This window comes from Strigops habroptila, chromosome 2 (genome assembly GCF_004027225.2).
Source record: "Strigops habroptila isolate Jane chromosome 2, bStrHab1.2.pri, whole genome shotgun sequence".
Classification (NCBI taxonomy): domain Eukaryota; kingdom Metazoa; phylum Chordata; class Aves; order Psittaciformes; family Psittacidae; genus Strigops; species Strigops habroptila.
In genome coordinates this window covers 115,435,815-115,453,644 of record NC_044278.2, presented here as the reverse complement: position 1 = coordinate 115,453,644, position 17,830 = coordinate 115,435,815, and the positions used below count along the sequence as shown (strand labels likewise).

The window sequence follows — 17,830 nt, the reverse complement described above, 5'->3', positions numbered from 1 at the left end:
AGGAACACACACACACATACAGCCAGCTGGAGACACAGAAAGAGGGAAGATCAAACATAGCTCCTTCAGCTGTGAGGGAAAGACCCTACAACACACAGACAGGCAGCAGCCTATTAATCAGGCACAGGCTGCAGCACTCTGCCACTTATCAATAGCATCTGCTGCTTTAGAAAAAGCAGAAAAAGCTGCTGAGGAGCTTGGGGCTTTCCAAATATTCTTCTTTTTTTCCTTAGCAGTTGTTCTCACTTTCCTTCTTATGATACAGTCATGGAGATTTTAATGTATTTTGATTTTTTCCAGAAAGAGGAACTCAATGCAGTGCTAGAGGTGCACATACAGCGCTGAGGTTGTGGTTCTGCTCTTCCTGTATCAAACTCCCTGGTACATCAGAGACCCTCTATCCCAGCTAGTAAGAATGGAAATATGCACTTGGTCTGTTCCACCATTAAAAGGACAGTGATTAGGATCCCTGCCTTCTTGCTCCACAGACTTAAACGCCAGCAGGGAAGCTCCTATTTTTAACAAAGCCATAGACAGGCAGTCTCACACAGACACCACCGTGTGCAGTAACATGCCACTTCCATTTAGATGATTTCCTTCACAACGGTGAAAGCTAGAAACTTCCTTTACAAAATGTAAACAAACCAAAGTTTAGATTCTGCCTATGCTGAATGAGGCTTATAAATGCACGACGGAGGCCAGATACAGCCCACAGGGCATATGTTTGACACCTCTGGCCTATAGGGACAGGAAATGGTTATAAATAGTCTGTCCCATTTCAGTTCTCCGAAGACAAATATTTTTGACACAGAGTGCTCGAGCACAAAGAGTCATTTGTAGACCACCCAGGAGACTTGCATTGAAATGACCTTTCTTTGCTTGGACGATCAGTTATACTAATGTTTGTTTCACGAGATGCAACATTTGTTCTTAAATGGAAGCAGCCCAGAGGAGCCATGTATATAATCCCACTTACTTGTTGGTCACTGCCTGCATAAACTCATCAATCAGTTCGTCGTACTGTTTCCCACGAACCCTCTTGTGTTTCAGTCCAATATAGAGTGGATCACTCAGGAGAGCCTAGGACACAAAGCAATTCCATTGACATCTTCTCTTCCATGGGTGGACTGAGATTTATGTCCCAGCCTACTCAAAATGTTTGTCTGTTGTGGTCATATGAATTTTACTTACTATGCAGTGAAGGCCACCTCACACAGCTCTTCCTGAGGGAAAGGGCTTCCATAAGAAGCTATGGACTATCTTTTTGTGTAAATAAAGTCAGAAGGATGTAATGCTTCTTGATTGCCATAGGAAATGGAGCTCTGTCTGCATCCCCATCTGCTCTACCAAAGGTTCCCTGCCAAGGTGCCTCACTCAAAGTGGATAAAACTGACCTTGTGTGAGGGGTGTTTACTGCTCATTTAGTGCTTAATTTTGCACTGAGGTTACCAGGAAAGCTGTTGACCATAAACAGCGCTTTGAGCAATGAAGATCGCCTGAAGCAACTTGAAATGACATGTGTCATTTAGGCCATGAGGTAACAGCCCAGAACCAGCAATCAGATGCCAAAATGTTCCCAAGCTCTGCATCTACCTAGCACTCACCTCAGTCATCTGCAGGTGTCAAGGCAAGGTATTTTCATATAAGAGATTAGTTTAGTTTTTGGCTCTAGCTAGGAATATAAACCCAGGTTGTTCCTCCAGCCAATCCAGCATACGTTCTGTCAGGATCCCTAATCTACCTAAAAAGGACTGGGTCAGCATGGAAATAGCACATATTTTGGGGAAAGTTCAAGGAAAGGTGGGCCAGCACCTCTGTGGGTCACTGCAGTGCAACTCCCCTTCCAATTTCAGGAACTGAATCATCCACGTGAGAAGGGGATGAGCCATCTCAAACCTATTGTCCTGCAGCCATATGGCCCTAAATATTGGCAGGTATGCTAAAATCAGATCTGTTTTTACAGTCACAGCTGTTTTCCCTTAGAAAGAGAGTTGAAAGAGTTTTCCTCTGGGTTTGATACATTAACTCTTAGGCGCCATTGAACATCCCCAGAGGGCTGGAGCAGCTCTGCTCTCGAGACAGGCTGAGAGAGCTGGGCTTGTTCAACCTCGAGAAGAGAAGGCTTCGGGGAGACCTTAGAGCAGCTCCAGTGCCTAAAGGGGCTACAAGAAAGCTGGAGAGGGGCTTTGGACAAGGGCCTGTAGGACAGGATAAGGGGAATGGCTTTAACCTGCCAGAGGGGAGATTTAGATCAGACATTAGGCAGAAGTTCTTCCCTGTGAGGGTGCTGAGGCACTGGCACAGGGTGCCCAGAGAAGCTGTGGCTGCCCCATCCCTGGCAGTGTTCAAGGCCAGGTTGGACACAGGGGCTTGGAGCAACCTGCTCTAGTGGACATGTCCCTGCCCGTGGCAGGGGGTTGGAACTGGATGTTCTTAAGGTCCTTTCCAATCCAAACCATTCTGTGATTCTATGAAACACTAAGCAGATCCATTTGTATTACCTCACTGATTGCTCCTGTAATGCCATGTATTCTGTTCATGGAGAATAAAATTCTCCCACAGGCAAGCTGAGAAATGCCAAGCTCTGAAAAAAGACCAATTTGCTGAAATAATGTACAAATTATTATGGACTGTCAGAAAGAAAAGCTGGACCTGATGCTAAAAATACGACTGCTGTATTTACCCCATTCTACCTGAGGTTCCTGCGTTCGTAACAGAGAGAATGAATGCACTGATAAGCGCAGGCTGGATGGTCCTAGGACTTGCTTAGGGTTTGGTTAAGCTGGGTTTATGCACATAAGAATGCCATTAAATAAAGATATTTACATTGTGAGGGAATATGTTGTTCATATTGCTGGAAAACAGCAACTTCTGTATCTTAATCCCAGATGTGGAAATTGACTCCACAGAGAAGTTCCCGGACACATAAGTTACACTTGACGTTGGGCAGAACAAAATGCCCAAGACTGACTCTGGGAGTCACCATCTGACTCTTGGAGATGCCTAAAAGTCATTGGTGCCATTTTAGTGTCCCCTGGATACTGAGATAGAAACAGATGGTCAGAAGTTTCCCATGGGAAGGGAAGCACTTTCACCCAGGTCCCTCTGAAGGGAAACTCCAGCTGGGAGGCTCAGAGCATCCAGCACTCGGTGGTGTGCAGACCAGCATGGAGGAGAAGGAAGAGATGAAGGAACAAAAGTCAAGCACAATGCTCTACTGACTGGAAACTCCAAGAAGTGAGAGACTGAGACTTAATTCCTGCCTTAGCCTCAGAGGGTCTAAATGCAGAGGGTCCCACTTTTCAGGAAAGACCATAGATTAGGCTGAGATGAGCACATCCTATATTCCACAAGCCCATGACAGGCCAATAGGCTCTGGGACCAGAGACCAAAGAGGTTATTGGGATTCTCATCCCAGATGCCATCTATGACCACTGATTTTGCTTTCTTTCATTCTTTCCAAGTGTCCAATGTGAGCCACTTGGAGCTGCAGTGAAAGAGGTGCAGAAAGTCACATCTGAAAATGTCGGTGCTCATTTCCTCTTCATACACAAACTCAAAGCTCTTATACCCCAGATTTGTTATTTCTCTCCAGCAAACACATGTCTGGTTTACTTGAGGTCAAAGAAGGCACAAGTACATTGTACAGCAATGGACAAACCCAGGCCCTCACAACTGACTATAGGATATTAATTTGAGTTTTGAAAAAGACATCCTTCACAGATGTCCATTCTGGCATTGCTGAGATGTGCTTCAGCCTTTCTGAGCCAGAGTCATAAGGCAAAAATCTGCAAACAGATGGAGTCCTCTCGTCTGGTTATCATGTGCAGTGAAGTGTGCAGTCTGACAGAACACTGAAATTAATCATCCCCAAACCACCCACCAGGGATTCTCCACTTTCTGGAATACAGTCACCTCTATGCAGACACGAGTATCTGCCTGCTTTTTCACAGTTACCAGAGGAAGAAGAAATCTGGGGCTTCCTGTACAAAGTCTTTCAACTCACCTTGCCATGCTGAAAGGCAGAGCTGACCCTTCAGCTCCAATTGGCAACGCTCTGAGTCTTCTCACCAGGGGACCATGAGGCTGTTTAGTGTTTATTTCAGTTCCTCATAAGAGCATAAGTTTCTTTAGCATCAGACAGGAATGAAGCCTGCCCACTTCCCTGCAGTGCTGGTCTAGCCATCATCTCATTCTTGGATGGCTCTGGCTGTGCCTCCACATTTAGGGACTGGCCCCAGTGAAGCATTAATCTCAATTCTTTCTCCCCCCACTGTCAGATTTAGGAAGGATGGTCTTACCTCGTTGTCTGTGCCAACATCCAGCAGGACAGGGAGACACTGTTGTGGGTGAACTCCACCACAAGCTGTGTACAAAGCAAGCTTCCCGACTGGAATACCCATCCCGTAACTTCCTAGATCTCCTAAACCAAGAATCCTCTCTCCATCTGTCACCACGATAGCCTAGGAGGATCAAAAGAGACTGTTGTATGGCATTGCCAAGGCTCCAGAAACAAACCCAGCTCAATTGTCTTCACACCAATGCCATTTTGCAGTGGCATTGTGCAACAGGTATTTGCTCTTTCTACATAACACCACATTAACTAGCTGTTAGTGATAGAGGGCTGTTAATTTTTGGGGGTAGAGATACTGTGGTTGACAGGTAGCTGCTTGCAGTATGGGAGAGCAGCCATTCTGCTTACCAGCACTTCAATTCACCTGTAGCAGAGCCCAACCAGCATGGCTTTTTGTGCATCCTCAGCTGTATAACAAGAAACATCACGAAAGATACCTGCCTTTGATTTTCCCTCTTTTTTTCTGGAAAACAAGAGCTCTGTACAAAAGTGTTTGTGCTCATGAACTGCATGTGTTACCGTGGAAGTGACAAGCTCATGTTTTCACGCTGTTGTAGAGCGGCTGTGGAGTAGCCAACATCAGATAATCAAAACTCATTATAAGTGGGTGCCTCTGCCTCTGGTCCCCCTGACTGCAAGGCAGGTAGACAGAAGCCATCAGCACAGGCAGCAGCATGAGCAAAGGGGCTCCCACATGATGTATTTAATATTAGACCTTTTCTCCCCCACCCAGCTGGGAGTTAAACAATTGCCATTTAACTCTTTGTGCAACTGGCCTTTTGCATCTCAGCAACACTGTACTGTGCTACCTCACCAAAATCTCTGATCCATCATTTTATTGTATCTTATTATCCATCTTATTATTGCATCATTTCTTTGTGCCAAGAAGGGAAATAAAAGCCTGCTTAATGTTGACGACATTAAAAGCCTAAAGTTGAGTGATTTGACCCACACTGTACGTCATGGAGGCCTTAGGAGGCAAATGACCACGCAGATCTGACTAAACTTCCCCAGTTTTACTACTCCATTTGTTGGTTTTGTCCCCAGGGTCAGGCACTCTTTGTGGAAGTTCTGAAATCCAGTAAGAACAGGAATATACTGGAGCCCAGTCCCACTGTGGGACACAAGCTGTAAATACAATAATAAACCTCAAATCTCAGCACTTGAGAGAACAGAGCGCTCACATCAAATGCTTTATCAGCCTGCGGGGGACTCGTGCACTGCCTAGCTTGGATTTCAAAGCAGAAGACTGCAGAGAAGCTCTTTATTTGCTGATTTGCAAAGTTAAGGCTAAACCTAGGACATAGGACATACACATGTGTGTGCTTTCGTGAGAAATAAGAGAATGGGAGATACTTCCTTGGTGGCATAAAGATGCATTGGTTTATTGCTGTGATGGAGAAGCATTTCGTTGTTTAGGAATGGGATAAACCTCTTGCTGCACTTTCCTATTTCAAGAAGAATCATACTCATCTGTTTCAGTGTCCTTTCTTATTCAACATAAACTATATACATATGCCAAAAGTATTTGCTCTCTCAGCCTAAAACACAGAAATAAGCCTGAGGAGAAACTAGAGATACAGGGGACACATGCATCTATTCTGCATTTGACATTTATTTTGCTCTCTAGCAAAAAAACCCTCTGGTAGTTTGAGGCATGATACATTTCAGCGTTGTAATGCTCATAATAATAGTGACAACCAGTATGCAACAGGGATTATTTTGAAATGGTCCTCCTATATGTAGAATATAAAGTGGCTGTTGCCACTTTCTTGTCGTTAAGAAGTGATCCTTCAATGAAAAATCTATTCAAACCAAAGGACTATACACGGTCCCTTAGACTAGAGGTTGGACAATCCCTGACATTCAGTCATGGCAGTAATACACTTATCCAGCTCCATTCTGGAACACTTTCCTATTTGCTTTTCCTTCTGAGTCAATGCGAAGTGCTAGCAATGGGAAAGCCTCTTTTTGGGTGGGCTCCATCTGTTTGTGAGTGTGTGCTCAATTCTTTACCACACCCAGAGGATGCAATTGAGACTGGAAGGCAGAGATGGGAGTAGGGAAAGCAGCAAGCACATGAGCTGCTCCAGGTTCACCCTGAAACTGATGCAAATTATATGAAAAGGACTTAAAATCCTAACTATGCAGAGAATATATATAAAAAATAATGAAGTTCTAATGAATCAAAATGTTTCTCTGGAGCATAGATCGCCTTTCATCCAAACAAATAAGCTATCTCAGGCAAGCCTAAAAACTTCTTGATAGCACTTAGATATCCATCAGAGAGAGAAATTTTCTTTAGCCTTAGACGTGCTGCACTCTATGGGTACCAAAGCTCCTCAAAATAACACTGAAAAATACAGGAGAGCAGAAAATACAGCATGGGAGACATTCATTATGGTCTCTACTAGATAAAGGAATGGTTTCAATTGTTCATGTGATCAGAACTCAACAAACAAGACTTTAATCTCTAGCTGAGCAGCACAGACCCTTCGAACTGAAGTGCTGGTTTAACAATCAGAACCTGTTTTCTACTTCCAGCTGTGCTACAAATTTTCCTGATGACTCCAGGCAAGTCTTTGGTTAAAGGTAAAGGTTGGGTGTGCAGTTTAAGCCAGTAATCAGACTGGTTCCTAAACTTCTTTGATAGCTGATGGGGAGAGACAAAAGCCTCCAGAGTCCATCTAGTCCCTCCAGCAGCTGTTTTGGGAAGGGATGAAAGGGATATTCCTCTTTGAAAATGCTCATCTCTCTCTTCATCGATCACTGCAAAAGTACTCACAAGCCAAGATTAGGTAGTGAGTCCTTTCTTGAGATTTGGGGTTGTTCAGCCTGCAGAAGAGAAGACTCTGAGGAGACCTTATTGTGGCCTTTGAGTACTTAGAAGGGGCCTATAACAAAGATGAGGAGAGGCTTTTTAGCAGGGCCTGTTGCAAGAGGACGAGGGGTGATGTTTTTAAACTAAAAAAGGGAGATTCAGACTGGATGTGAGGAAAAAAGTCTTTACAATGAGGGTGGTAAAACACTGGCACAGGTTGCCCAGAGAGGTGGTGGATGCCCCATCCCTGGAGGCATTCAAGGCCAGGCTGGATGTGGCTCTGGGCAACCTGATCTAGTTGAAGATATCCCTGCTCATTGCAGGAGGGTTGGACTAGATGAGCTTTGTAGGTCCCTTCCAACCCAAACTATTCTATGATTCTGTGGTAACTGAGACGACTCTGAACCATAGGCCTTATCCAGTTAGCCAATGTAGGCATCTAACCCAGTTTTGCAATGCCTAAGTAGGAGGCGTGTGGTCCAGCAGAGTGATCCAGAGCACTACACTGATCTCCATGCTGCTGAGGCAAGTGCCACTGTTGGCATTCCCAGTTCTCTGTACTGATTGCACAAGGACAGTCTTCACAGGATGAACTGATTCTCTGCCTGGAGTGCACCAACAGAAAACACTACATGGAAGGATGAGTTTGAACAGCACTGTGCAGTGTTATCCTGACGGGGATTCAAGATGCTGAGTGCATTTCTAGGGTGAGCATCCTACCGAAAGAGTGAAAAAGAGAAAGAGGGAAGGAGAGAGGGAGGGAGAGAGGGAAAGAAAGGCAGAAGGCCAGTGCAGTACCTAGCATGGCAGCACACTTGTCTTGGAATAGAATATATAGTTTCTAGATTATCCTACTTCAAGGTGGTTTGAACTCACAGCTGCCAGGATGACACCCTGCCACAATGCTATCCTATAGGATTCTCTTGCTTTAGCTGGGCCACTGTGCAGAAAAGAGTATAAGATTAGGGAACCAGAGAGAGAAATAGCAAGGGGAGGCACTGATGAGGCTTGTCAGCTTGTTTCTTCACGGCAGAATTCATAAGCCACCCTGGAAGAGACATGGAAACCCCACGCTCCCACATGAGTATGTTCAGAAATGGCTTCTTGCTTGCTCTGCTTCTGGCACTATGATTCTTTCAGAGCAGCCCAGTTTCATCCGGAGGGGTAGAGGTGTGGCACACCAGATCTTGGCTGAGGCTTTGCTAAGCTAAGCAGAGCACCCTTCCAGCCCTTCCAGGCAGAGGATCCAGGCCTATGACCCAGATTTCCCATTTCCACAGCAGATGCTGTTGCCATGAAGCTCTGATGAGCCACAAAGCAGAATGTGGGCAACACCTCCAGGTATTTCTTCCCTGTCTTTAATGAGACTTAGTGGTGTTTGCGTTCAACCTTCTCAAAAACCTGGGTCCCTCCAGGGACTGATGTGCACTGCAGGTGTCTCCCTACTTATCTCAACATCTCAAGTGTTCCAGTGCAGGCACGGAGAAGCTTGTGTACAAAGACACAAGGAACCCTGTGGTCTAAACCAGTGATGCTGATGAAATTAGCTGCCTTTGTAGTCTGGCAAATCTGGAATGTAGATAGCCTGGATCTCTTCCATGGACCACTGCCCTTCCTATGGTCTGTTTTGGGTGCCAGAGGGGGCTGTTTCGACAACAGTCTCTCATCTTTCTGTGCCAGTTTCCCCATCTGCAAAAACATATCTATTAGCCATAATGAGTTCTGCTCACAGTCCCCTGTCAGAAAGAAATGGAAATACTGAGGTCTTTGGACAGAAGAAGGACAGAATATCTAGTTTGCGTCTGTTCTCCATGGTTCCAAAGACAAGGTTATAGGAATATGATTACTCTTTCTGGAAACATGTCAAATTCCTCTTTTTTTTGTCCCTGAGAAATGGAAAATGCTTGCAAGATTTTCTCAGCTGCCAACCCTTTGTTCCTGGAAGAAACAGCTGAGAGGGGACCAAGTCTGTCAATAGCCAGGGAAATTCCCAGGCACATGTACTTTCAGACGGATAGAAGGAGGTGACTGGCAAGACCTGTCGTAAGTATTGACTGTATTTCACGCCAGGGACTTGCCCAGCCCTGAGCTCTAGTGAAAAACACTTCACAAGATCACTTGTTGGGTGGGGTGTTCAGCTGCTGGACATCAAGCATTATTTGCAGAGCTGCCAGTGTTCTGGATGCTGCATGACTCACTGGATTTGGGAAGGAGTCCTATGAGCAAGTCGGTTACAGGGATATCTTAAAGAGCTTTGGTATATCTAACAAGTTACAAGTTAGCCACACTATTCTTCAACAGACATATCTTACTCCCTCACTAGGACCCCTATTCTGCACAAATTCATTATCATGCACAGTCTTTAATGGCCAAGGTCCTGTTAATTCTGATAAAGTTATTCTTGACCATATACACACACGACAGAGTCTCTGTGGTCTAGCCTAGACTGGAAACTGAAGCTGAACTGAGTCCAGCCTGGAAACTCTCTGAGGAAAGGAATAACTCTTTGCTTGTCCTTTTAAATAGGCAATTCTGTAAATAATGCCAAGCAGTTCCAATCAACATCCCATTTTGCACCCAACTCCCTGTAACTTCCCAGTCCATAGAAGATGTGCCACATACCTTAATGTTTTCTTCAGGCCAAGAGTCTAGCATTGTTGCAATGTGGCCTTTGTCATGGATGGTGATAAACAAACCCCTAAGAAAGGAAGAAAAAGAAAAGCAAAATAAGCCTTGTAATAAAGTTAATAACTCCAAGATCAAATAAAACAGGCGAGACTTGAAAATGCAGGGAAATGAGCTGCTGAGCACAAAATCAGGCAATTCACTGAGATGAAAATGAGACCTCAATGGACTGCTAATAACAATTCTCATCTGAAAACCCCAAGGCTCAAGATTTTTAATGGGAACTTCACTCAACAGCCACCAGTGTTGCACATTTCAGCCTTGTGAAACATCTTGATGCTCCGAGGGCTGAAGACAGGCTCTGGAGACAGACTGAAAGAGCTGGGCTGGTTCAGCCTGGAGAGGAGAAGGCTGGCAGTGTTCAAGGCCAGGTTGGACACAGGGGCTTGGAGCAACCTGCTCTAGTGGAAGGTGTCCCTGCCCGTGGCAGGGGATTGGAACTGGATGAGCTTTAAGGTCCCTTCCAACACAAACCAGTCTGGGATTCTGTGGTCTTTGCTTTGGAAAGCAAACTCTGCCTTAGTGCAGAAGAACTTTCTAGTTAAAATAACTCTGCTAAATGCAGGGGAGCCTGATGGTTTTACAGAAGCCTTGTTACACGTTCTTTCCTGGGGAGTTTATTGCTGGCCATTCAAACAGTGAAAGCATGATCCTTCTCACCCAGTTACTAATGTCATTGATGTGGATGGCTACTGCAGAGCTAGACATTTTGAATCCCCTCTCTAGGCCAACAGAGCTCTGATTGGATCAATATTTACCATGGCATTTGCTTTGACCCAAACCAAACCTGCCCTTGGAACACTGCTTTTTTCTTGAATGTTTAACCTCAGTTTTCGACACCTGCATTCACCACAGTAAAACCACCAAAAATTATGCGCAGTGAAACAGAAAATTAAATGTTTGGATGAAACCTCAGTCTGAAGCATTTACACAAACAATAGCATACCTGACTGCACAACACAAAGGTCTTCAAGGTTTAAACAAAAATGCCTTCTTTTGCATAAAATGAGGAACTGGAAGCCAGCATGCTTAAAACATGTTTTAGATCTCCTCTTTGCTTTTATTACCAGAATTAGTACCCGTAGCAGGGATCCTTCCAATACCCAGGACAGTGTTATTCACATTGACTGATCTCTTGCTCTTTCAGCATGTTTTTTTGAAGCTCCTTTTCTGCAACACTAACCCCAAAACCACAACCTCCTCCAGGTCTGTCTCAGGGGAAATCATTCATATTGCTCACAGCTCTCCCATATCAGCACAAATCAAGGGCTCTAACTCAAGGGCTCCTCTTTGCAAGATGAGGCACCCATTTTCCTTGCCTTCTTATCTGCTCACCAAAGCAGGAGTTGTGCTGGTGATTAATATCAGCTAGAACAATAAAGAAATGCATCTTTGCTGCTTATGTCCCTTTACTATTGCTCAGCCCTAGGAAGTTCAGATCCAGTCATCGTTTGGGGTTCTACTATGAAATATTAGGTAGAAAAAGCTTGAAAACAACCTCCATTGTAAGTCCATATGAGTGATGCATAATCAAATATAATTGGGTTACTCTCTCTGGCAAAGGTTTCTCTCACATGACTCTTCTAGGGGGCAGATACCTTCCCACAGTCAACTGTGGGATTCCTAATGAAAAAGCCCTTTACTTTGAAAAGAAGAGAAATGAAAGTGCTGACTTCAACAGTGATCAAATCACAATCACACAGAAAGATCAGAAATGCAAAGAAAAGAAAGTAATGCTTCATTTATTCAGCATAATTCTTTAAAACTGTGCCCAGTAACCAACAAACTAATCACATACACACGGCCTATCTCAAAGGCAGTATTCACAGATGTCAATCTGCATAAAAAAGAGGTACCGGGCTGCTGCCATCTACATTTAGAAAGGAGTTACCAACTGGGAATTAAAAGCATAAATTAGTAACATCATGGTAGATACTTCAAGTTATGAAGTTTCCATACATAATAAAGACACCTATTACTTTCAGTGTGTAGCTGTGTGTCTCCTTGGGAGAAGAGCTCTCACAGCCACAATAACCTGGTCTATTGGAAGGTGCCCCTGCCATGGCAGAGGTTTGGAACTGGATGAGCTTTAAGCTCCCTTCAACCCAAACCATTCTGTGATTCTATGATTTTGCCTGAGGAAGTACTGGCTTAGCTTAGATAGCCAGGTCAGCAACTGAGAAATAAGCATGGAAAAGCACCCCTCTCAGAATTTGTGTTCTCTTCCTTAATATTATGTTATTTGATGTTAATCAGGCCCTCCCAAGAATATGCTGGCTTCCCTGGACCCTCTTCTGAGAACAAGATGGCTATGACACACATTCACTCTCCCTCAAGGCTATGCCATTGACCAGAAGCCTGGTCCTGCTTGTTGAAATAAGATGCAAATAAGATGCCCCAAACCGGCAGGTTGGTCTGTGTGGACCAGTAGTAAATAAGAAACATCCAAGTGGTAATAAAATGAATTAACTTGGGTTTTTTTCCTGAGGAAAAGATGCAGCCTAAGCATTCTGAAGCAGGAATGCAACCTATGCAACAGATTCTGCCTTTATCATCGTGCCTTCTCCATCTCTCCTGGGATTACAGTTGATAAATTGCTTCAGAGAAATAGAAAGACAAGGAGGCTGTTTTCTTGTAATCCCATTGGGACTCAATAAAGATGACTCAATTAAAATAAACCACTAAAAAGATAAGCCATTTTGATCAAGTCACGTAACATGGGCACTGTGTGGGGCAAACACACAACCTGGTTTTCCAGGGCCCACGGACCTGCCATCCTACATGGGCTTAGTCACTGTATATCCCCCCCACAGAAGCAGCTATGCACCCAGTTGTCTGCAAACCAAACACACTTGCATGGGGCAAAACCACAAGCAATAGAGCTGAGTGAAAATTAACCACGCCAGCAACATCAAGCCATAATGTACACACTGTACCACTATTTCTGGCTAAACAGTAACCTTCAGAGAGCTGTTAGTCCTCAGAGCAGGGAGTGCTCCAGCCTGCATCCATTAGGGTTTCAGGGCTGCAATCTCCTATTCAGGCCATTAACATCACAGGTTTCCCCACAGCTGCCTTTAGTTAAGGTGAAAGCCAGCCCTGATTTTATTGTGCCACTGGGCATGCCTATAAGGTTCCAGGAAACTTTCAGTAAGGTTACAGCTTCTTAATCTGTCACCGAGGCAGTATTTCTGTCTCCACCTTGCTGAAATCCAGTGATGAATGGTGTTCCTCAGGGGTCGGTATTGGGACTGGTGTAGTTTAACATCTTTGTCAGCAACATGGATGGTGGGACTGATGCACCCTCAGCAAGTTTGCTGGTGACAACAAGTTGTGTGGTGCAGTTGACATGATGGAGGGAAGGGGTGGGATCCAGAGGGACCTGCACATGCTTGAGAGGTGGCCCCATGAGAACGTCATGAAGTTCAACAAGGCCAAGTGCAAGGTCCTGCACCTGGGTTTGGGCAATCCCAAACACAAATACAGGCTGGGTGGTGAATGGATTGAGAGCTGCCCTGAGGAGGACTTGGAGGTGCTGGTTGATGAGAAGCTCAACATGACCCAGTAGTGTGTGCTTGAGCCCAGAAACCAACCATGTGTGGGGCTGCATCAAAAGGAGCGTGAGCAGCAGGTCGAGGGAGTGGATTCTCATGACTCTATTATCCTCCCCCTCTACTCTGCTCTTATCTTTTCCTTTCTGTTTTGGTCCTGGCGGGGTTCATGGAAGTACTCTGGGAAAGCTACACAGTGTACCATCTGAGCCATGGAAATAATCCTGCTGTGGTGCTGTTCAGTACTGGATAGATGTTGGCCATCCTGATGGCCTTTGGAAGACCCACAATGAAGACAATCCCAGAACTACAAGGCTCATTTTAGGAAGAGTTCAGGGACAAGGCAGACGGGGAACATTTGATGCCTGGAGGAAGTTGTGCCAGATACTGGTGATGGCTTCTAGAATAACATTCATTTTAGACATTTGGGAAGAAATATATTTTAACACATCTCACGTATTAGGAAACAAAAATATTCTTTAATGCTTTCATTCAATGAGCTGTTACTTCTTGCAAAAGGCAAAGTAGTGTTCCCCTTTCTGATCTTCCTGGTTAGCAATGCTGCCTTGGGAGCTGTTTCCCATTAGAAGGAACAGTGTACGATGGAGCCAGCAGTGCTATCTCTGAAGCACTATTGTTTATTTACAGAGAATGTACAAAGCTGCATTTCCCAAAACACAGAGGGGAGTGAAAAAATACCCTGCAAGTTCTTTCCTCACAGCTCCAAATCTCTCCTCACTTCTACCCCAAAAGTCTCTCCCTAATAGCTTTTCCTTGGGAATTACCAGTGCTTTTGTGGCTGTGTTTGCAGCCCTCCCTGTGTGCTCTTGCTCTACTTTTCTAGCCTACTGCTGCCTCTGAGATGCAATCAAACAGAAATCCAATGCAATCAAACGCAATCAACCCCTTTGCTTTATCAAGCTCTGCGTAAAACCTCTTTGGCCAGTGCTTTGCTCCTCTTACAGCCTTGTCCTGTGGTTTTGGGTAGTATTCCTATGACTTCAGTTACCTGTTTACATTTACCATATATGAATAACAGTCAGCAATTATATCCACCAACTTCACAACACTGGTCAAAAGCCACAGAAGAGCAGAACAGGTGATGGTGCTGGATCACTGCTATGTATAATAGCATGAAGCAAAAGGATACCACTCTTTGCTTCACATGAATTTCTCTTACTAGCTGAGATAGGACTGTATTTGTACATCTACATCCCTGTGGAAGAAAAGAGACACCATTACAAGGATTTCAAAAGCTCCTAAGTTGATCCGAGTTGAAAACCACAAAAAACTCCACTCAATTATTGCAGCTTTATCCTTTTTCTCCTCCTTCACTCCTCCCAAAGGACTACTCTCTGAAGACAAAGATACTTGCTCAGTTAGGGAGGAATGTGTTTGCACAGCATTATCCAATATTTACAGATACTGCAATGGTCAGGCTTGCTCAGGGTTTGGTATTGAGCATGAAGAACACAAGAAACTGAGCTGCAAGGTGCACATTGCTGAACTGCACAACAATCGGTCCATCAGTCTGGTTTATTGGATCTCAGAAAAGAAACACCAGTGGTATCTTCTCTAATGTGCTGCCAGTCTTTGCCCTATATACTTACTTGTTCCTGAGAACAGAGACTGATGAAGGGCAGCAGATTGAAATAGTAGCTAAGGACCCTGTTTCTCCAGATACTTACACACTGCTTGCCATCCAGCACAAGAAAGGGTGCTTGCAAGGAGTCCAGCTCCTCATGTGTGTGCTGCTGTACCAACACATGATGAATTGCAAGACTAAACCATGAATATGGCCACAAAACTCAGGCTTTGGTTTCATTTTCTTTCCACTTCTAGTGGAAAGAAACTTCTAGTCTGGGTGCTAGGAGGGGAACTTGCTCCATAAGCAGGGAGAGGATAAAGACTACCGGGTGAGTTAGCATTAGGGAAATGAATATACAATATTGACATCAGGCAGGCAGGCATCATGGTTCAGTGTTTTCATCCGGATAGGAAAGGCTCATTCTAAGAACAAAACCATTCAGGACAAAGGGTAACTGTCTCCACTCGCAACCTGAAGGTGATGAAATCCTGCCCACATAAGAGTCCTTGAGTGTTTTGACTTAATAGGGTCTGGATTTCCCTCGGAAGGGGTAGGAAGTGCATGGGAAGCCAGTGCTTAAAAAAGCAACAAACAAAAGAGATGAGTCAGATCTTTGCCAGCATCCAAACCTGCCTTTAAACAGCCAAAATGTCGTGAGACAGCAGTCAGAAACCTACCCTGAGATATGAGGTAGCACAGGAGGGGGCTCTGACAGGCACGGCACAAACTGACCTTCTGCTGTGATCACAGCCATTGCCTGACATAAAGGCTTGATGCTTTTGGAAAGCTTTGAGCAAGACTGTCTCAGAGCAATGTTGAAGTTCACCTTCATGCTCAGGAAAGAACAAGACACGTTGGCTTGTCACTGCAGAAGGATGCTGCTGCACCCTGCTCTGTGCTCTGGAGTTTGGCTGAATTATGCTCCAAGCCCAGATGACTGGTAGGTGTCCTGCAAAGGGGACACGCATGAGGCAGTGATGAGCTGATGGGTTGGCTTTCACTGCATGCTAACCACAGCAAACTGTCACTGCTGTGCCAGAAGAACAGCCTGGAGGAGCCATTCTGTGATTAAAGGCCAGTCTGTGCTAGAGATGCAGTTAAATGTGGTTAGAATAAAGCTCTGCATTTGGTTTTATTTATTTACACTTTCAAGACTCACACACAAAATTGACAGGCTGAGCAACATGAGCCTCTGGAGACATCCCCATCAGCTGCACCCCTATTGTTGAGGTTTTGGGTTCAGGGCTCTGCCAGAACAGGACAAGAAGTTTCAGGATAACAAAATTAACTTTGAAATTGCTTGGCTCTTTAAGAGAGCTCCAGATTATAAATGCCTGTGGGCTACAGGCTTTGGAGAGAAAGTATGTGCTAACATGCACCGATGTGTCTGAATACAGTACAACTAATCATTAAATTGGATAAAATCTCTGTGGTGATTCATCAGCTATTCTTGCAGGTTTGTTTACAATAAAAGCCAAGAACTTTTTGTTGCTTTGGATAATTTTCGTGGTAAACTGTAGGATGCTGAGCAGTGCCCTGAGGTACTGATGAAAAACCAACAGAAACCAAGCACAGTCAATTCTTAATTAATAAATAAAGCTATACAGAGATTTATGAGGCGATATCCTACAATTTAAGTATGCTTTAATTTCCTGTGATCTGCAAGGTGTATGATTGCATTAATATTATAAACGTCCTTAAAGTTGTCATCATCCCTTTTAGGCAGGAAAACTAGAATTCAGTGTGGGAGCCAGAAGATGCAGGCTCCCAGGTACAGTAATGACAGATTCACCATCCACACCAACCCACCAAATCCATGCAGGGAAATCTCCATGATACTAAGGGATGGGTTCAAACTGAAACAGGGGAAGTTCAGGTTAGATATAAGGAAGAAGTTCTTTACTGTGAGGGTGCTGAGGCGCTGGCACAGGCTGCCCAAAGAAGTGGTGAACGCCCCATCCCTGGCAGTTCAAGGCCAGGTTGGACAGAGCCTTGGGTGACATGGTCTAGGGTGAGGTTTCCCTGCCCATGGAAGGTGGTTGGAATTAGATGATCTAAAGGTCCTTTCCAACCCAAACCATTCTGTGATTCTATGATTCTATTCTATGATTCTATGGCAAGCAGCCAAGCTGCAGGAAACTGCCAAAGATCAGGAATGGAGAGATCTGAAAGAGCACAGATGAGGGGTTGCTTCCAAACGCAGAGAGCAGTGCATGCAGGCTTCAGTGCAAGCTCAGCCCTCCCAGTTCTTAGGCATAGTCCAACCCCTGCTACAGCAGGAAGGTCCAGATCAGAGCCCAGAGCAAAGCTTTTGGATCCAGCTTCAAGTCTGCCAAGTTATTAACACCCAGCGCTATTTTTAGCAGGGTTTTTTTCCAGGAAAAGGGAGCTTTCCAATCACTCTGTGTCCTCTCTTACCTGCTAGCTCATTTCAAGCGATTCTATCAGAAAGGCAAAGGTCTCAAAGATGTTTGTTCCTACACCCTTTTATGGAAATCACTGTTGAGATAAAGGGAAAAGATAATGGGGTTCAGGTCCCCTCCACTCTGGGAAGGGGAACACAGACTTTCCTCTCACAATTATTCTGACAGCTGGCCAAAAAGATAGCTTGCAGCCAGACACAACATGTGCTGCTTCACACTGAGTTCCTGCTGAGCCCTAGCAAAGCCTTAGAGCCCTTCTGGGCTGCAGGAATAAGCAGAAGGCAGAGAAAAGGAGGGAAAAGCTGAATGTAGAGGAAACCAAATGAAAAAAGGGAATGGTTATGGGACAGGATCAGGAAACCACTGGGGACAAAAACTGTGTCTATTGCTCCCTAAAGCAGAGGTGAG

The 17,830-nt window shown here is 44.7% G+C and overlaps 1 protein-coding gene across 1 annotated transcript in view; it reads right to left on the bottom strand.

Moving 5' to 3' along the window:
- The window catches only part of ME3 (malic enzyme 3), a 118,003-nt gene that overhangs the window by 26,280 nt on the left and 73,893 nt on the right, over positions 1 to 17,830 (bottom strand). The window contains exons 4-6 of the mRNA XM_030477138.1: positions 9,798 to 9,873; positions 4,302 to 4,463; positions 977 to 1,080 (exon numbers count right to left, since the gene is read on the bottom strand). Coding sequence (XP_030332998.1) covers positions 977 to 1,080; positions 4,302 to 4,463; positions 9,798 to 9,873 — 342 coding nt within the window. The remainder of the gene's footprint in view (positions 1 to 976; positions 1,081 to 4,301; positions 4,464 to 9,797; positions 9,874 to 17,830) is intronic.